The sequence below is a fragment of the Urocitellus parryii genome, chromosome 5 (assembly GCF_045843805.1).
Source record: "Urocitellus parryii isolate mUroPar1 chromosome 5, mUroPar1.hap1, whole genome shotgun sequence".
NCBI lineage: Eukaryota > Metazoa > Chordata > Mammalia > Rodentia > Sciuridae > Urocitellus > Urocitellus parryii.
This window is the reverse complement of record NC_135535.1, coordinates 145,553,856-145,575,650: the sequence shown is the minus strand read 5'-3', so window position 1 is coordinate 145,575,650 and position 21,795 is coordinate 145,553,856. Positions and strand designations below refer to the sequence as shown.

Below are 21,795 nucleotides of genomic sequence, written 5' to 3'. Positions count from 1 at the left end.
ACTCATAAAAGCATTAAAAATAAATAAAAAATGATATTCGAAAACTTCTAAAAATTAAACATTTAAAAATAATAAGGATTGTAATTTCTCTCCTATGTGGTATATAATGAGAGAAGCATCACTGTGGAGAGTCCTGTGTCTAGAAAGCATATTAGTGGTGTTTATGTTTTGTTACCAGGAACCACTCATAAGAGCAGATAGAACTCAACTTGTGCCTAGTCTACATGGAATGACACTGTGTTGGCAAGTTGAAATTGATTCATAGAGGAAGTATTCAGCACCACTAAATTTAGCAAGCTAAAAGTATGGCAATTTTTTCTTAGAGAAATATTGGCTGAATATTTATAAAAATATCACCAGGTGATACAAGCCCTCCCTCAACAAATAAGAAAATAAAATTGGATTTCTCAGTTTTTGTTTTTTTCACTTTATTGCTAAAGAAAATTATTTCAAATTTTAACAGTAGAATATATCCATATATATATATATATATATATGAATATATATGAGAATCAAACTCCCTAATATACAAGACAATATTAAGAAAATACATTGTTATTCTTAATTTATCCTGAACAAGAAAAAAAGCTGAGTTGTTTGTAAATGAAGACCAAGAAAATTCTTCCATGGTATTTTAAATATGGCCTTTGTGGGCTAGTTTATGTTTCAAGTAATCGACTGTCACTGGAGAGTAAAAGTAGTCATAGATAAATTATACATGGAATGACTATAACTACATACTAATAAAACTTTATATATGGACCTGAAATCTAAATTGAATACAATGTTAACACATAATGAATAAGTATTATTCTTTTGGCACTTTTTCAATGATTTAAAAAGTATAAAATTCATTCTTAGCTTGCTCACTATACTAAATCAGGGAGTAGGCAGATTAGGCCTGAGGATGGTGGTTTTCTTGGTTCTAGTGTAAACAATTCGGGATATTCAGTTTTCAGTTTTTCTTTGGATGTGATGCCACTTGTTAATAATCATGTTAAACTGTCAAATAAGTTGTAAGATAAGGCTGGTTGGGGGCTGCATTTTCTCCAGAGACACAGAACTAATAGGATACATACATACAGAAAAATACAGAAATAGATTTATTATGAGGGATCAGCTCACTAACCTGTGGAGGCTGAGAAGCCTCACAATCTGCCATCTGCAAACTGGAGGCCCAAAAAAGATACTGGTTATTGTTCAATCCAAGCCCAGAATTCCTCAGAACCAGGCATTTCAATGTTGGCTGGGAGGAAAAGATGGATGTCCCAGCTCAAGGAAAGAGATTGAAATGTTTCTATTCCAAACTTTTTGTTCAATTTGGGCCCTCAGTGGGTTGGTTGATGCCCACCCAAAACGGGAAAGGTGATCTTTATTTAGTCTACCTAATATCATCTATGCTAATACCTCTGGAAACATCCTTACAGACACACACACCGCCAGTTACTTAATGATAATTACATGGTCATTCCTGAACCCAGTCAATCTGGCACATATGGTTAAGCATCACAGGAAACTCTTGAAAAGAGGTCCATATTTTTAAAGAAATATTTAAGAGAAATTCTTTCTTTCTCTCTCTCTCTCTCTCTCTCTCTCTCTCTCTCTCTCTCTCTCTCTCTCTCTCTCTCTCCTATTTTCCTTCTTCCTTTCTCTCTCTGTTTTCAATTAGATGTCATTTTGCTAACATATTAAAGAATTATTCTACAGTCACACAGCTACAAAGAGGTAAAAAAAAAAGGGTACTTTTCAGTAAAACTATCCTATTATGGTGTTCATGTTAACTGAGATGAGAAATTTGTTATATTTAACTTACCTTTAGTCAGGTCTTTTATTACTCTCACGTGCAAACATTTAAACAAATAGAATTGGAAGTAGAAAATTTTGTTCCTTTACAAATTAGAAAAGATTGGCTTCCAGATACTTAGGCATGTGAATTTCATGGTTATTTTGGACACATTTTAAAGAGAATTTTAAAAAATGGTTTTAAAATGTTCTGTGGAAATATAGAATTAATTGTTAAAGATACTTACTTTATCTAGAATGTTATAAAATTATGGCTCTAGATAAAGAATTAAGTGGATTAACTCAAATGTAAATCCAGAGGTGATGATTGTCACAGCAAAGCATACTTTGACTGAAAATCAGAAAAAAATATTCAAATATTTAGAACTATCTGAAAACAAAAGGGCTGTCTCTGTAGAAAGTTGTTTATCATTAAGCTCTCCAGATAGACCATCTGTGCAGGTTATAATCAGGAGATTCATGCAATTGAAAATGGTGACAGAGACACATCTGTGGTCAGGCTTTTGGCGGTTCAGATTGAAATAAATATGTCCTAGTGGTGGAGAAGGGACTTGGCCTGAGGCAACAAATGGATAAGAAATATTGGTGCTTAGATTTTACATGTACACATTTTAAAAGTATTAATTTTTAAAGCATAACTGAATGACATGCCTTTTATGATAAACTAATTTTATTTTATTTTATTTTATTTTTTTTTTTGGCTCTTTTCAGTTTATTGCATGAAGGAGTTACACTAGTCCAAGTTAAAAGCGGACCCCAAATGGTTACATTATACAAGCTGTGAGGTTTTTAAAATTGTGACAAGGGACAGAAGGGGAATTCTACTCATTGCAAGGAAATCCTCACTTAAGCTTCAGTGAGCCACAAGCACTTAAAACCCATGAACCTTCAGCTGATCGTCCTTAGCCAGTCCAATCTCTACCAGGAACTGGCATATGTTCTTGCGCTGGTCACCCTGTAGCTGAATTACTTCTCCATATTCTGGATGCTCAATTACAGTACCATTGCAGGCAAATTTCTTCTTAAACGCCTTCACTAGTTTCTTTTTATCGTAATCATCAGCGATCCCTTGGACAGTAGTAAGGGTCTTCCTGCCGTTTCTCTGTTGAATTCTTATATGGATATAATCCTCAGTGCCAGCAGGAAGCAGGTCATCACCCTTACTTGCATCAGCAAAGGGGTCGAAAGAGTGGAGGTTCTGGATAGCGGACATACGATACGATTCCTTTTCCTCGGTGGAAACGGCCTGCGGAAGGCGGCTGCGGGAGAAGGCGGGCGAGGGGGACGGAGCGTCGGGAAGCGAGGGGGCTCGAGGGGGAGGCTGCTGAGTCCTTGGCGGCTGCTCAGTGACTGGGGGTGATAAACTAATTTTAAAGTCAACTTTTTCATTACTTGAAAATTTGTTTCAGATTTTTCTCAACTTCTCCTAATTTAAGCTCCTCATTTCACTTTTGGTTCATATTAAGATGGACAATCTGATCTTTCAGTTCCTAGAAAATATGTGACTTTAAATGAATACTATTTTTTAAATAGTTATGGAAAAAGGCCATGATATCCACATACATGTGTAAAATGAAACATAGACCTAGTAACTGCTGGGGATAAACAGCTTGACTCTTTTAATAAAAGAGAGGATATTGAGTTTCTGTTTGAACTAAGTCCCTGGGAGGCCTTGAATATTGTCAGTTTGGAAGAGTATTAATATGTCAAAAATATCAAAAAGACTTATTTGACATAGTTTGTTGATCACTAAGCCCACTGAGGGAAGCTCTCCAAGGTTTTTGCGAAAAATGGACAATTTATTTTCCTCTTACTGGTGGAGAGGAAGAAAGGCTTCTCTTGCTCCCATTCCCAGGATGACATGGAGCCCCACAAAGCAAGCACTGGGGAGCAACCAGGTGATCCACCCAAATCTGTCCTAATGGAATGAACACACTATTTTAAAACTATTTAAAGTAATTCCTAGGTTCGGGTTTCCTGAATGTTTTTCAGTTCAGGTGTTTATAAAAATTCTAATTTATTCTCATTTTTTCATTAGTGTTTCAATGTCTCTAGGAATGAGAAATTTCTCTGCTTCTTTCCTAGGGATGCATCGCCAATGCTGACATGAGCACAAAGGCCCTATGTACTGAGTTGTGAAATATTTTGTGTCTTAAGGATAAAATTTTTCATTAGAGTTAGTCAATGCATCAGGAATATTATCCTTCCTGACAAGAGGAACACAGAAGCACAGACACTATGTTGGGCTATCGTTCTCAACGGAAAAATAAAGCTTTTCAAAATGTTAGTCATTGCCATGGTATATGTTTCTTTAAGTCATTTTTACAACCTGTTTTGATGGATTCTAAGAATCTGTGTTACATTATTTTTTTCTATGGCTTACTGTTAAAATCATATTCATAATACTAACTATCATGCATTGAGTATTATGAAACAACATTATGAACCAGAAAGTGATGTATATCAAACTCTCAAAACAATACTGCAATGTAGAAATTATGAACACACATTGTAGGGGGAAAAACGGGCACAAAAAGGATATAAATCGCTTATATTGTAAAATTAGTAAGCGGTGGAGTCAGACTGCAAACAAGACGTGCCTGTTTGCAAAATCAGTAATGTTTCTTCTTTAACATGTCAGCATTATAAACACATTTGTTTTAGATGAAATGCACTCAACTTTCCATTAAAAATATAGTGATCAATATACTTGCAAAATAAGTGGACATGACTTATGACTGTGATTCTAATCATAACAGAGTTTGCCTTAGGATCTGTGAAAAGAAGACAGAAAGCAGAGGCACACAAGCAGATGGGATGCTAGCCATGCCCCTGGGCACAGTGGGACTCTCTAACAAGCCCTGGGCAAATGTCCCAGTGTTGCACAGTTTGTTCTTAAACTCCCCTTGATGACTTCTAGACCTTCTTCTGATGGTGAAGAATTTCTGGGAATATGTAGCCCTTGATACTAGGACATCTTCAGCAAAATTTTGAGTTGCTAGTTAATGAAGTAGCTAATGTTTTATCAGACTACCTAATATTAAACTATATTCCAACTCCTGTTATTTATTTGAATTAGTTTCATTGTCACAGTTCTATGATGTAGATAATGATTATTATCCCTTTTTTATTCAGTGGAAGAAACTAAGACACAGATGAGTCTAATATATTTCTAAGGTTGTACTGGTTGTAGAAGAGTCAGAATTCACCTCAGTCTTCTTGACCTGGAACCTACAATCTCAACCATTATTTTAGGCTGTTGTGTGTATAGGCAGCTTTCAGTACTCAGCTGGCTCTTTCTCACTTGGCTTAATACTTCTGAAGACTGTGCCTCTTCTGCCAAGTGTGTTAGCAAATGCCTGAAATCCTAACTTCCCAGGAGGCTGAGGCAGGAGGACCACAAGTTGGAGGTTATCCTCAGCAGCTTGGCAAGACCTTATCTCAAAATAAAAAAAGACTGGGGATATATCCACATACATGTGTAAAATGAAACATAGACCTAATGACTGCTAGGAATAAACAGCTTGATTGTTTTAATAAAAAAAGAGTATAATTTAATTTGTTTGAATTAAACATAAATGGTAAAATGCCTGCTAAGTTCAATTCTAGTACCAAAACAAAAAACAAAACAAAACAACAACAACAACAAAACAAGAATACTCCTATTCTTAAATACTCCTCCAGAAATTATCATTCTTTTCCTACTTTTCTCCTCATCAGACCAAAGGTGATGTTTGCATACTAAGACAATGGAATGCTTAATTCATAAAATTTTCCACAGTTTAATTTCATAGGTTGAGGAGTCAATTTTTAAAAGAATCAGTACTAAATTTTAATTTAATACATGATAAATGGAATTTGACATATTTCACAATCTATATGAGTAATAACATATCATATTATATTCCATATTCTTATACACTCCAAAAATTAAAATTCTCTACACTTATCCCGTATCAGCTACCACTTCTGCCCACACATTGTTTTATATTAAGAGTGAAAACACTAAATAAATATGTAATACTTTTTACTGGAAGGAAATTATGATTAACTTGATTGCCAGCAAATGACTTAGGAATGATCTTTATGATAAAACCTAATATTTATTGGCACAGTTAAATATCACATTCACTGTTAAGCTGAGCGAGTTTAATTATCTCATTAATTTCTGTTGACAACACTAAGAAGTTGCTACCCACTTTATTGCAGTTTATAAGGGAGAAATCAGGAGCTTAAAGAGGCCAAGGAAATATTTTCTGGACTCGAATCTTGATCTATCTTTAGAATTTGACTTTTAAACATTACACCACTTTATACCTCAAACTTGTCTTAAAAACCATCAAGCAGAACAAATCGAACAAACAACAACAGTAGCTTATAAGAAAAATCCTTCTCAGTTTGTAGCTCAATTGGTACTATAATAGTTCAAGAAAATATACATTGAATGAAAGTGAAATAAAATTTTATCAACAGCCTTGAAGCCCACTCATTTACCTAAGATCAATAAAGAACAGCAGTTTATACTTTTTTGTATTAGTAAAATATGTCTTTGTTTATGTTCCAAATATATTTTAAATGTTTGATATCTGGGAAAATTTGAAGAAGAAAAATTATCTTATAATAACCTTAAATCCTCCAACTGTTGATATTTTGAAAACACTGACTTCCAACAGCTAAAATAAAATTAACATAAACAAAAATAGATTTAACAGTTTTTTTTCATATCCCGCAAGCAATTTGTTTATTTCTTTCTGTGGGAATGAATCAATCTATTGGTCACATTGTTTGAAATCCCACAGATATAATTTTACTTGTTATAAATAAAGCTCTTATCCTTTGAAATGATTCACATGGAAGAATATACAAAGTAAGTTTGCTGTTATTTAACATAAGCTAGTTTATCATCTTTTTTTTTTTTTTTTTTTGTCTCATGGAATGAGTCAGGTCAGACTTTTAATGGAATAATAACGTGGATTACAGACACCTTGGAGGTTTTTAAAATGATCTTGGCTTTGGCAGGACATGTGTATGGAGAGAGCCAGAAAGACTTCTGAAGAATCTGCTGAGTGCCATCATGAGAAGGGCAAGGAAGTGTCAACTTAGCACTAGCAGGACTCACTCAAACCTAGTCACAAACTCAGTTGTTTTCCAACAGAATGGTGTGTTAACTGGAGTGGCAGAATCTTATGGTTTTGACATCAGGGAAAAAAATGGTTAAAAAAATACATAGAAATGTCTAATGTATTCAGACATTATCTCAGGTGCAATGAAAGGTACTAAGACCTAAAAAAATGCATTTTTAGACATTACAGTCAATTTGAGATTTAATATATTAATGATCTACAGAGAACTAAAGTTTCCTTGAGTACCTAACATGTGTACTGAATTCTAGGAAATGCACAAAGCATTTTTTTGTGTGTGTGTGTATGAATTCTCTCACATGAAACTCATATTTCTAAGTTTTGTGATTAACTTTTATATTAAACTCATGAGTTACGGATGATAGATTGAGGTGTAAATATTAATTACCTAGGAAAACCCTAAGTAAACACTGTACATCACTTGGTTTAACAGTCACTAGTTTTGTGACAGATGATGTCTGTGACTGAGGTCACCTAGTGGATTAAAATCTATTCTCTAGTGAATGTTGTTATCTTGCTTGTCCTTCAAGGGAATTTTCTTTTTCTTATTTCTTCCTTATCCACCTGGGAAAACTTATCTTTGGCTATCTTCCCCTGTTGGGAGGGTAGGCAGGGGGGAACATCTTTTATATCCTAATAATTAACTGCAGTATTCACCATTCCTAGGAAAAGGTGCTAAAAAGACATGAGTTATAAGGCTTTCTAATCAGTAAATTTCCTTTAGATTTGCAGAACCCAGAACATACAGAGACTTACAAATAATAGCAGCCCATGGGTCAGAATAGCAGACCACCTGAAATTTGTAGCTACATTGGTGCCCACCTACCTGATATACCTCCCTATATAATAAGCCTTGCACCTGCAGCCCCTAAGTCAGATGGCCATTGTTGGAAATAGCCTTCTTCCTGTTTGGTTAACTAGCTTTACACATAAATCTTCTTTCCTTGCCCCAACAACTTGTCCTCCAGTCACTGGTGTTTGTGAGTGATGAGCAATGCGCTTGGGTTTATAGTTACACAAGAGATTAAACAACATGTTCAATAACCCACAGATGCCAAATGGTGCAACCGCAACTCAAACCTGGATCAGCGTGAAAGATCTTACTATTACTTGATAAGTAAATATATATGTCTAACTTGGGAATATGTTGTAAATGTTGATCCTATAAGACAATAATGCAAGAAAATTATAGAATTAAATTTTTGACATCATAATGTGAAATTTTTTCATGAAACTATAATCCTAATGTTTAAATATTGAACATTTAGGATGAACAAATAGAATCTGATTTAAAATCACATGTTGGTAAACATTGCTTTAATAATGATCATTTATTTTTGTAAGGAATGCTTCACAGCATGTTATATCAATTAATCCTTTCACATAGTTGATATGATAAGTGTGGATGCACTGAGTCAACTCAGTCTCAGAGTATTTAAGTATCATGTCTATATTTACATGGCCAGTGAGTAGGAGGGTTAAGTTTTGATCCCAGTTGTCTGACAGCAGTAATCTCATCTTCATGCATGCTTTCAGAGTCGTCCCTGGCAGAGAGCAAACATAATTAGACAATGCACGGTTTCAACAACAAAAGTCTTATCTTACTCTGGAAGTAAATAAAATACATTACGAATACTTAGTAATATTATAATCTGTGAAGCATAAAGAGAATAACTCACAAGGAAAGTATTATGAAGTTTTCCAAAGCGGGTTTCCATTGTGGCTTCGAGATTAATGCGCTTGCACATTTTAAGCAGTGCTTTTCCACAGACAGATTTTCTGTGTAAGCAGAAACGAGCTTAATTTAAGGAGGTACAAAGGGTGGTGGAGCATTTTGTGTTTGCTGCAGAGGTTAGCCACCGTTTGTTATTGTAGTAAAACTTTGTAAGGCTGCTCTGAGTATCTTTGAAATTTATTTATGACAATGAGACTAGATACTTTACCATCTGCTGTGAATGTTTCCTAGGAGATTTAGTTACCCAAGTTCCCTACTTTCTGTAGTTTATTTCCACTCTATGACTGTTTATCTTTTAAAATAATTTCAACAATCCAATCCGTTTAATTTGTCTTGTTCTGAGGGAACATTAGCTAGACGACAAATCTAACAATTTAATCTAACAGGCCTTGGATTGTATATCTTAATGTGCTCCAGTTTTTAGAAATAAAAAGAGGCGTATTTCAATAACTATCTTGGCAATGGAGCAGTATAAGGAAAAGCATCATCTACAAGCTCCAGGGTCAGCCCTTTAGCACACTTAATGGCAAAGGAGGTGAAAATTGAAAACCTCATCCTCCATGTGGTGGGGGAAGGATGGAAGCCTTCTTCTGAGAATGAATGAGTAGATGAATTAATGAATGAACGAAAGAGTGAAAAGTGAATGAGTGATGAAGTCCTATATCTAATTGGAAACCAATGTCAGTCTGCAAACTCCCTGAGGATTTGGTCATAACTTCAGTATCTCAGTGAGCCCTCACCCTCAATTCATTTACATTCTGTTTTGTTATTGTACTGTCTGTAGTACTCTGGTTAAAGACTGAATCTAAAAAAAAAAAAAAAAAAAAAAATCCACCACCATCTCAAAACACCACAAGGAAATTTTTGGAGATGATGGATTATATTTAGTACCTTTGTTGCAGTGAGTATCTTAAGTGTCTGCAGATGTCCAAACTCATTACCATGTAGATGTTAAATGTGCACAAATTTTATACAACTTATGCTACAATAAAGCCTTTTTAAGAAGAAAAGATATAAAACTAAAAAAAATAACAACAAAGCACTTATTAGACAACAGAAGTTGTTCTCTTTGTTGCAAGTGCTAAATTTAAGTATTGAGTTTGAATTTTCTTTTAGAACAAGAACATGATTTTCTTTCACAAAGCGGATTATAACACAGAGCTAGTTAAAAATCAACATGTTTGTCTCCACAAAGGCAAAGGCCTCATGCAGCCATTACATCTGGAAATAGAAACCACTATGAGAACACAATACCTGATTTTTCTGATCATTTGTTTTTAGCCTGGGAAACAATCTTGAGCAGGCACTCTGAGAGTGTTTGTATAGGTCAAATAAAAATAACTTAAATATAAGCAAGCCAGTACTTACACAGTGTTTAAAATACACTGTGGCATTGTGTGACTGCTTTGAGAAATATGTGTAATTCAACTAAATATTGTAGCAGTAATTCATGTTCATAGGAAAATCGGTCAAAGGTTTTGACAAGTTTGAGGCAGGAAAGGAAATAAAGGTCATACACTCTATTGCAAGTCAACTAATTATAAATTGTATTTCTTACAAATCGGCTCCTGAGGTGACATAGGTTTAGCATTCCTTCATTTTCTGGTCTTTCAGTGACATTACAGACACTTACTGCTTTCTCCCCACATCGGGTCTGCTTCCTACCCAGGGCTTTTGCATCCTCTGCTTTTAATTCCCTGGTGCAGCAGTGATGGGTGGAGTGATGCTTTTCACTCAGCTCCAAAGCAGTCAGAGCTACACTTGAATTAATGTAGCACTGTTACAGCAAGGTTAAAATTACAGAGTGCTCCACGCTATTCCTTTTAGCTGAAGGACAACAGAGGTAGATTTTCATATTTCCAGTGTAGAGAACTGCTTCAGAGAAGGCACACTTTTGTAGCCACTCATCCTGAGGAAAGGGTCTTGGTTCCTTGCGCTGGTTTTTCTATTAGCCAATGCTTTCTCACACACTTCCTTTTCTTTACACCCTTATACACTTGTGCTCATCTCACTTCTGTCCACTTGTTGGTAAAATGATAATAAAAAACTTCACAGTTCTAATAGTTGCAGAGTAATAGAAATAAGCAATGACCCCTTTTTTTTTCTTCAAGTTTGTGGTGGTAATACCACTTAGGATCAAAAGCAAGTTTAAACAATATCTAACAAGTGGCAATTAGTTCAATTAAAAATTTTATGTTAAAGGATAAAGTCCCTGTGATTATTTAAAATGTGGAAACAAGGAAAAAGTTCCTAAGAACATTTTTACAGTCCTGATGCACATTTTTATCTGAATGACCATGCCAATAATAATTGTGGCCATTCAGCTGAAGAACCATATTTCGTCTGGGTAATATACAGTTGGGAATATGAAATGCATAGTGGCTATATTAATATAAATTCCCACCCAAAATGTAAGTGCCTCCTCCCCTCATCAACCTACCCTGCATCATTTTCAGCCTTTAATGTTATTTGTATTTAATAATTCATGCAAATGAGTGTGAAGTGGAATCTCAATGTAGTTTTGATTTGCATTTCCCTGATGGCTAAATATGTTGAATATTTTTTCATGTAATTATCGGCCATTTATACTTCTTCAGTTTAATGCATTTGCTCTTTTGTTGATTGGGTTATTTATTGTTTTTCATTTGTTTGTTGTTAAGTTGTTTTGTGTACATTATTTTTATATAGTACTGGGTATTGAACCCAGGGTTTTGCACATGCTTTACTACTGACCTACATCATCAACTTGAGTTTTTTGAGTTCTTAATGTATTCTGGATATTAATCCTTTTTCAGAGGAGTAGCTGGCAACATTTTTCCCCCATTCTGTAGGCTCTCTCTCCATGGTTAATTGTACCTATTGCTATGCAGAAGATTTTTAATTTAATGCAATACTATTTATCAATTCTTGCTATGATTTGCTCACAAGAAGATGAAAAAACTTCCAGTATAAACGGATTGGCAAAGTTAATATTGTTAAAATGGCCATATTACCAAAAATAGTCTACAGATTCTATGCTATCCCCATCAAAATACAAATGACATTCTTCACAGAACTAGAAAAAACTTCCTAAACTTACTATGGAAAAACAAAACATCCAGAATAGCATGGCAATCCTGAGAAAATGTGTAATGATGCACGCATCATAATATTCAATTTTAAAATATACTACAGAGCCATTGTAACAAAAAAGGAACAGCATATGCTTCAAAGCAGACATATAGACCAATGGAACAGAAGAGGGATGCAGAAATAAACCTACATAGCTGCAGTCATCTAATTCCTGACAAAAGTACCACAAATTTACATTGGAGAAAAGACTGAGTCTTTACCAAATGGAACTGAGAAAAATTGGATATCCAAGTGTAGAAGAATGATAATCTATCCCTCGTTAGCACTATAAAAATCAGTTCAAAACGAATCAAAGAACCATGTTTAAGACTTGAAACTGTAAGGCAGTTAGAAGAAAACTGGAAACACTTCAAGATATAGTTATACACAGTGATGTCCTGAATATGACTCTCATAGCTCCAATATAGCAAGAATCAGTAAATAGAATTGTATGTTACTTCTACAGGACTGCGATAATTTGAATTTAGTTACAGTTCTAAAAGGAAAGAAGGGTGAGGTGGTTCCTGAGAAGACATTGCATTGTTTTGCTTGGCATCTGCCTCAGGGAAGGCCATTGTGGTGCCTCCAGATAATACAGGATCAATGCCCTCTGATTGGGTAAAGATGCAGTTCTCTCTGTGTAGCATAATGGGAAAAGACATTTGAGCTAAATGTGAAAAGAAGGCAGCCATATATCATTAACAATTTTCCAGGTAAATAGCAGTATATGTAAAGGCCTTCTGGTGGAAAAGAGACTGGTACATTTGGAAAATGAAAAAGGTTCAGATATGGTTTTCTGGTGCACATATGTCTTAGATATGGAGTTCAGAGAAGAGTTTTGTACCTGAAAGAAAAAAACCCTGCTGATAATTTGACAAAATTTATGATTTTAATTTAATAGTAACTTTGATTTCCCCCAATTTTTCGCTACTATACAACTGTTTGCTTAAAATTTAGGCTGCTAAGTTTCTCATTTAATTCACTGAACCCCCAAACCTATTAGCTTTTGTAGTATTGCCGTAACCACTATCATAAAGATCTTACTCACCTGATAAGCTGTATTATATTCTTTACCAGTTCCGCCCATGTTTACAAATTGCATAGTCTGACAATATGTATTCTTTTTTAGATTTGACATGAAAAGACTGAAAAATAAAACCTAGGAGGAGTAATACATCACAATGATAACTTTTGGCATGACTACTTTAGTTTCTTTTGTGACAATTTGTGAATCTCTATGTGTCTGCACTAGAAGTATTTTTTCCCAAAGATACAACTGACCTTTTACTGTTCAGAGTTTATTCATATGCAGTTTTCCTAATCTTAGGTTTTATTACCCTCTTCCTTCCATTAGAAACACAGCATAATGCTCCTACTCATAAATAGCCTAAATCCATAAATAATATTATTTGTTATTTGAAAGAAAGCACATGGAGCTGTGATAGAAAGCTGCTTTATAAAACTCTCAAAAGAAATAATAGGGTGGATGCACATCTTTCTCATTACTCCTTTCCAAATATTTGTTCTTGGTTTAGCTGGCATTTGTCCCCCTCCCCAACACATGCACACACACAGAGACCATAAATGCACACAAACACCCTCTTTTTTTCTTTTTAAATCACATTAATTGTGTGAGTTTGCAGATGACTGTTTATGGATTTTATATGTTTGAATTGTATAATATTGGATTCCTAAATGTAACTATAAAATTCCATGTTAAAGCCTGGATTAAAAAAAAAAGCCATCAACTGTATGTACCGAGTCCATAAAAATTAACAAGTAAACATAGAAAAGGTAATTTCCAAATGATTTATGGAACCCTCCTTAGTGTGTGTGTGTGTGTGTGTGTGTGTGTGCATGTGTGTATGTAAAGCTGCCTGTGTATTTCCAGATAGAACTGGCAGCAAATGAAATAAATCAATCTAATTTAAAAATACAGTTTCTGCATCTCCAGACACTCATCAGTATCCTACCAGGTTGTGTGCAGATAACAGCTACTAACAGAGGTTTGTACTTACTGTTCATTGAAGTGGAGGACAGCTTGTGGATATTAGGACTTAGAAGAAACAATGGTATAAAAACAATTACATGTGACCAACATTGAGGTTTACATAGATATCACTTTCTGAAATAAAGATTTGAAAATCCAGATCAAGAAAAAGATAATGAAAAAATCAACAGAAACTATTAGTAGTTTCTAAAAAAATGTTTTTTAATACTATGGGTGTAGGATGCCATTCATGGTCTTCTGTCAAAGTAGAATCAGACTTTCAGGGAAAGAAAGGAAAAGTTGACTAGCCAGCTTCTTTGTGATTCTTTTTGAAGGAGCTATCCCTCAAGTCAGAGTGCAGAGACCTGAAAGTGTGAATTGAGAAATCAAAGTCATTTCTCCTAGTTAGGAGACTGGAATACTTAAAAGAAAGTACTAAATATAAACAGAGAAGATTTTAAGAGAAAAAAAAAGCTGACTAAAAGATCTTGTGAAATTCTAGTTTTAGTAGGAAGTAACTATATATTTTTTTTTCAGTTTTATGGAAAACAGCTTTTCTACTTTGAGTTGGCAAGGGAAAAGATCTCTCGAACACATTTATTCTTTCAATCTGTTTTGAAAATCATAGATGCATGCTATTTTGATTTTTTTCCCAAGGTTTTCTTCCTCATTTAGGAGTAATATCAAATGAGACTTTGTAAAGAAATAGAGAATTTTTGGCTTCCATATTTGTGAGTATTCTAGTTGAAGCATGTTGTATTAGAAGTCAAAAAGAATATGTAGGGGTGGAAAAACTTGACCTCCATCCTCTTATGGTCCCAGTTTGGCTTAAGAATTAGATCTAATGTAATTTTCCTATGTACATATATGAAAATACCTAAGTGAATCCTATCATCATGCCTACCCATAAGAATGGGGTCCTACTTAGAAAAAGACATATTCTATGCCTCTATAATTTTATCAAAATGGATTTTACTGTCATATAACTGAGAAGAATCAATAAAAAATAAATATATTTTTAAATATTTTATTTTTTTTTGTCTTAAACTATACCTTTGTTTTATTTATTTATTTTTATATGGTGCTGAGGATCGAACCCAGGACCTCACATGCGCGAAGTGAGCCCTCTACTGCTGAGTCACAACCCCAGCCCAAATGTTTTTTTTTTTAAAGAATTTATTGCTATAATATAAATTAACAGGAAAAAAAGCATAAATTTTTTTCAATGTAATTTTCAATGGTAGAGGGGCCCACAGAGAGAAATGAAGATCTGAAAATGCAGAGTCAGTTACTTATACACTGAATTGAAAAAATAATTATAAAATGAAAACATGATTACATCTTATGGGGAGACTTAAGAGACAAAGTTATTCTAACAAGGTCAGTACAGAATTTTCTATTGCAGCTTGTCCTTAAGCAAGAGGACATTGGTCTTTCAAGTGTGTATAAGGAGGACATCTTTCACATGGGAATTTCATCTTCAGGTTTTAAGAAAAGCATGAATGTCAAAGTGATCTTCTGTATTTGCTGCTTTTCAAAGTGTATTTAATTTATATAGGCAACAAGAAAGAATAGCACATTTTAACCCTTTCAAACCAAATACCTTGCTAAAATAAATACCTTTCATGGTAGATATCAAATTTTAGAGTTAAACCTTGGACTTATTGGTATAAAATTGTTATGAAATTACTTTTTTATATTATTATGCATAATTAGGGTGATGATATAATTTCTTGTCTAAACTGGGATTCATTAAAGGTGGGAGAGTGAGAAACCATGGCTTGGGCAATAACTCAACATCAAGCCAATGTGGGAAAATGAAAACCACCATCAAACTAAATATAAGGATGTCCTGTTGCCTGTGAGCTGTTCTGAGTGGCATCTCAATCTGAAATCTATTTATTACTCAGTAGATCCTCCTCTTCCCCTTATCATCCTGCCCCCTACCTTCATGCGAGAGCGATATCATGACATCATAGCAACCAGTCATGTGTGTCACCTTCATTGCTTTTGACTTCCTCTCCCTGTTTGGTTAGGAAAGCACTGCATTTTCTGTCAGAATAAGCTTCTTTGTTTTCACTCACAGAAAAGAAATACACTGGAAATAGAAATCTGAGAAAAACTTGCCTGCCTATTTTTTTTTTTTAATTTAGAAAGGGCCATAAATGGAACCCTTCTAGAATTTCTACAAGAAAATAAAAGCAAATCTTTGTATTTACAAATGTCTGACATTACATCACTTATCCTCCCAGAAGCAAATCTCAAAAATATCCTTTTTTAAAAAACAGTTAATAACATGAAAATTTTGATCTTACCTTCTCTGAAGACAGTGAGAAATGGCTCCTTCAAAAATTTATATTGATCTCTTATACAAATACATCCTGATTGATAAAATCTATTACCTTTTCTCTTGTAAATGTAGTTTTCAGTCAAAAGAGAATTGTTGATATGTTAATAGTGAATTCCAACAGTGTGACTGAATTATGCAAACACAATTTTGTTAATAAGCAAGTATATTTGTGTATTTCCTTTTGATGAATACTCCACTGCTTTGACTGCAGTTTTAGAGGGGGAATAAATGAGGCTTTGCTGAGTTTCCATGGTGAGAGAAGAATTATACTCACATAGTGTAGCTGTAGTACAGAGTTCACTGTACTAGAACTGCAAGTAGAGTATAATATTCTAACCTATTTCCATATATTTCCAGTAAAATATATGGAAAAACTAGGGGCCAATGAACATTTATTGACAGCTCTTATCAGAAATATGAATGAAAGTTGAAGTTGATAATCTGAACACATGCATCTCAGTTTTGAATTAGTCGTTGATGTTGATTAGCAGGATTCTTTCGATGGATATGTGATGAGTAGCCAGCACCCCAACAGAGCAGGTTCCTGCTCAGGAGGTATGAGCTGCCTGGGAAAATAAAAAGTCGAAAATAATCAGTAACAAATAAGACAAAGCCAAAGATTAGATTTAAAAAGTGGGGCTCCTGATGGGTCTTCCAACCTGATAGGAACTGGAGATGAACAACTGAAAAAGGTCCCAATTCATTAGGTAATGGGGAGTACTTCAAAGGCAGGGATAAGGTTTTGGTGTGTGGGAGGAGTCTTGCTTCAGTGCTTGTTTCTAGTTGTGGCAGGGGTTTGGTAGTAAACAGACTGCTTGTCAGGTTATGCCCATCTCAGGGAGGCTGTTTGATCTCAGGCTGTAAGCTAAGACTGGGCACCAGTGTGATCTGGTATTTCTCAAACCAGGCAATTTCACCCAGGAGTTCCCAGAGAAGCAACTTCCCTGCTTTAATGGCTCGAACACACCTAAACTTTATACATGGCCTCCAACAGGTATGCATTTATTTTTAAAATCCCTCATAGAAATTTACTGATGAATTTGAGTGAGATCAAATAATTGAATAGAAGTGGAAAGGTTTATGCCTTGGAAAATGAGTGGGAAGTTGGACATGATTAACCCCAAGAAGGAGAAGGAGAAGAAGAAAACACAAACTTTTATCCACTTTACAAGTGATAAAAAAGAAAAAAAAATCTCAGAGATGTATACTAACCTTGAGAAAAAAAACCAACTTCTGTCTTTTACACTTGCATGCTGTGAAAGGGAACATGAAGTTTCTGGGTATCTGTAAAGGGACAAATAAACAGAAATCTCCAACTAGCATGATATCCAGAGGCAAACCAAAATCCCTTGGATTCAGAAAAGTCATTTAGAGGCACAACAAGTCTCAAAATTGCTTTTCCTCCCTACTAGTCCCTGTGTCACCTAAAATGGAGGTGATCCTTGCTGCTACTGAGTCCTATCCATTTGATGATCATGTCTTCTAACTTGTGCCACCTAAGGGTTGACCTCACACCCTTCTCTGAGTTCTTTCTCTACCAACCAAATCAATTTTTCAGATCAGTATTATTTTTCTATACCATATGTCTGATCATGTCACTGTCTTACTTTAAATCATTTAGTGACTTCTGATCAGTTTTGAACTTGCTAGGATGAAATATCAGCATATAGAAACCTGTCATGCCAAGTTCCCTGTAGTTCCCCTAATCCTCATTGACTTTTCTAGTCCTGATCTGACAATCTTGGACACATTTTAAGCACATTCCATAAAGCTACACACATGCCATTTTATTTATGTATTCATTCACTAAGTGTTTCTTAGGCACCATCAGTGCGCACAGGAAGTACTAGGATAGGGAAGAGAACACTAAACAAGTACTTGTACTCTCTGTTCTCCAAGAACTAAGTAGTCAAACACACATTTTTTTCCCCTGAATAGGTTGAATGCTTAACTTCTGAGTTCCCATTGCTTCCTCTGTATACTTCTATCTTAACACTAATCAAATTATTGTCAATATCCTGTTAATTTTCCTATAATCTTGATGTATAATGAACTCTCTGAGGACAGTGCCTAAATTATTTGCATCTTCATTCCCTACATATAGCATGGTTTTATGAAGTATGTTGAATTTAGAAGAGAAGAGCCTTCTAAAGATATATTATTGTAGTTTGATGATATGTAATGATAATTTTCACATGCACAAAACTTTAGGGTTATAAAACAACAACTAATGGCTAGGATATTCTGTAATAAATTAGATCTAATATAAAATTTGAAAAAATCTTAGAGGAAGATAAAAGTGTATAATATTTCCAAAGAAATCTCTCTCTCTCTCTCTCTCTCTCTCTCTTTCTCTCATACACACACATACACACACACACACACACACACACACACACAATGAAACAAGATAACATGAAATGTAGGCAAATTAAGGAAACAGATTAAATAAGTGGAAGGTTAACCACACCAAGAATCCAGCTATTACATGAAACAACTCAAAGCACAGGATGGATGAGTGCTGATGAGAAATGGTGATACAGCATTAGTCCAGCAGAGAAAAATGGCAATGATTTAGTATGTACGGAACATTAAGGATAAGAAATGATTAAATGAAAATATGGAAACTCGAGTTTGAGGAATAGAAAAGAGAAAGATACCAAAAAAAAAAAAGTTTTTCATGCTTAAGTGAATTCTGAACAAACACTAATTCCTCCCTACAAGTCCTTGTCACCTAAGATGGGGTGACATAAGAGGAAACAGAATGGTTGGCACTACATGTCCTTTTGTTCTGAAATGATAGAGCGTTAAGAATAAGGTGGAAGGTGCTGGTCATAGTGGTGCATAAGGTAACCCCAGTAACTCTGGAGGCTGAGGCAGGAAGACCACAAATTGGAGGCCAGCTTAGATAATTTAGTGAGACATTAAGCAAAATAAAAAAGTATAAAGGTCTAGAGATATAGCTCAGTGGTAAAGTGTGCCTAGGGTGAAAGGGGAACAACACACAAGTAAGTATAAATAAAGATTGCATTTGTGCTCTTAGAGGTGTTGGAGCATCTTGTGGATGAAAGCCCTTCAGGCGGTATAGGAGTAGGGAAGTGTTGCATTAAGATATTAGGCAGGAGGAAAGAGCCTGAAGCCAGTGAGAGATAAGGAAGGGAGGGGCATACAGGAGGCAGTGAATTCAAGGTCAAGGGGAAATAGTGAGAAATAGTAGCTGGGTCAGATGGCTGGAAAAACCCACAAGTGATGTATTGGAAGCATCTCTTCTGTCTGCAGAGCAAAGGAAAACCTGTATCATCTGCCTACCTTCTGTGGATGGTGGACTTTTGAGATTCATAATCACTATTGGACAAAAATAAAAAGGAGGGGCCTCTATGGACAGAAAACTACTTTATAGTTCCAAGGGAAAATACATCTAGACAGATAAGAAAGAAATCTAAAAATAAATATAATGGGGCTAGAGAAACTACTCATAAAATAGCAATAGGGAATACAGATACAAAGAACAGAACTTCAGTTAATGGCCAATAATGTATTAGCAGTGGTAGAAATAATATAAAGACTTGCAACTCAGACCTACATCAGAACCCTTAAAAGAATAATTATGTAGAAGAGAGAATAGATCATTGAATCACACTCAAAAAGTAATACAATAAGTGGTCAAATACATCATTACCAATAATAAAAAGTTACTTAAGATTTTAAAAATACTACAAATACCTTTCATTCCTATACAAAATTAGTTCCCTTTTCAGTTCATTTTGTGTTGCTTTAGCACAATATCTGAATATTGGTAACTTACAAAGAGTTTTATCTGGCTTATGATTCTGGTAGCTGGAGGGTCCCACCAACACAGATCCAAACATTCTACTGAGGAGCTCCTTGCTGAGGCACCACATGTTGAGAAGCACAAAGTGAACCTGTCTCATGAAAAGGGGGCCAAGAATGTGTTGTAGACTCACTTTAAAACAATCATTTCCTCTAGAACTAATCCAGTTTCTTCAGACCTACTCCTGAAAAATAAGCATTGAACATTTCAGAAGTTCGTCCCCCAAGACTTAATCATTTTCAACTAGGTCCCACTGCTTAAGATTCTGTGACCTCAATATTGTTGTACTGGTAACCAAGTTTCCAGTACACACAAACCACAGCAGTTCCTTTTGAGAAAAAGCTGCCAAACTAGTATAAAATAGCTTTGACCATCCTTCCCTTGCCATTAGTGTGAAATCTAGGAAGAGAAGGTCGAGGAAAATATCAGTGAAGCTAAGCAGATAAACTATAGAAGAGAGTTTAAGGATGCTGATAGCAATATGAAAATAATAGCTAGTGACAATTCAATGTGCAGTTAAACGGCACTAAATACAAAGAGGGGTGACAAAAAATCTTAAGAGTCACAAACCCATGTGACAATGATATACACTATAATATACATAACTTGAAATTCTATATTTCTAGAAAAATCAAAATGAATGTATGTAAATCTCAAGGAGAAAAGCAGATATATTTCTCTCAAGATACTAACTAAAAAGTAAATTAATGCTTTAATATACTGTCTTTTATACTTCCAATCAATTTTTGAAATGCTCCTAGGAACAGCTACATTTTATGTGTAGTTATTTAAAAAAATGGATGATATCTTTTTTATATTCAATTTGAGATCATTCTCCTTTGAAAAATAACTCTGCTTTGACAATCAGCTTTTAGGATTTTATTTTATTTTGGGGGAAGTTGCATTATTACATTAAAACCCAAAGGTCAGACATCTGTGAAACATTGTGTTAATAGCTAAGAAGCTGAGGCAGAAAAATTCTTTCTGCTTCATCTCAATACAAATTGCAGATCAAACAGTGATCTGGATTGACAATGGCCATGCAATCTGAAATGAACTGTGCTCCATTTAACATCCTAAATGTCATACAAGGTATTGCATGTGGCTTTAATTTTCAACTGCCCAGCCTTATTCTTGGTATTTGTGCCTTCCAAAAGTGCTTTTTGACCTTCAAATGACAAGATTTTATACCTAGAATAAATGAGTAAAAACTTTGTTACAGTCATTGTAGCCAATGATTGCTTATTTACTTATTCATTTATTTTTAAAATACAATTCCTTTGTGATTCAATGAGAAATATTAATTTTAACCAGTTTTTCAACCAATGGTCACATGCAAAGAAAAATATTTTGACATTCTGTGTATTGGGAAAATATGTCAATAAAGTACTTTAAAAACACATTCTCAAAAGAATCAAGAATTCACAGACATAATTAGCAGATAATTCATGTTTACTCTATGACATGTAATGTACATTGAGGGTTGTTAAGTCTTTTCACAAAATAGGTGTTAAAAATGTTATCATTTTTTTTTATTCTCTGCAAAAGGTAGGCTACTAAGAAGATAAAATAGAACCATCCCTACAGAAACTCACTGTATACACAATTGACTAAAGGAGAACTTTTTGCCTCCTGCCCTTCACATTAGATTTTTCCCAGACTCTTGCCTAAAACACATTCACCTGAAAGGAATATTGAGGGGGATAAATCTACTTGAAGCTCCTACTAGTGTAAATTAAATGTAACCAAAGAAATAAGCTTCATTATATACAAGTTATAAAGGTGGAAGAAAAACCTCAGGTGACCCACTCAATGTCAACATATGTAAAGTTA

At 34.7% G+C, this 21,795-nt stretch overlaps 1 protein-coding gene across 1 annotated transcript; it reads right to left on the bottom strand.

The window, feature by feature from the left end:
* Positions 1–2,604: 2,604 nt before the first annotated feature.
* LOC144254927 (eukaryotic translation initiation factor 1) lies at positions 2,605–3,130 on the bottom strand. Its single transcript, XM_077798917.1, has one exon. The coding sequence runs from the start codon at positions 3,014–3,016 to the stop codon at positions 2,675–2,677; it is 342 nt and encodes a 113-aa protein (XP_077655043.1). The 5' UTR covers positions 3,017–3,130; the 3' UTR covers positions 2,605–2,674.
* Between the last annotated feature and the right edge of the window lie 18,665 nt (positions 3,131–21,795).

What these genes read in the sequence shown, in the direction of transcription:
- LOC144254927 (XM_077798917.1), bottom strand. Translation starts at nt 3,016, where the DNA reads ATGTCCGCTATCCAGAACCTCCACTCTTTCGACCCCTTTGCTGATGCA.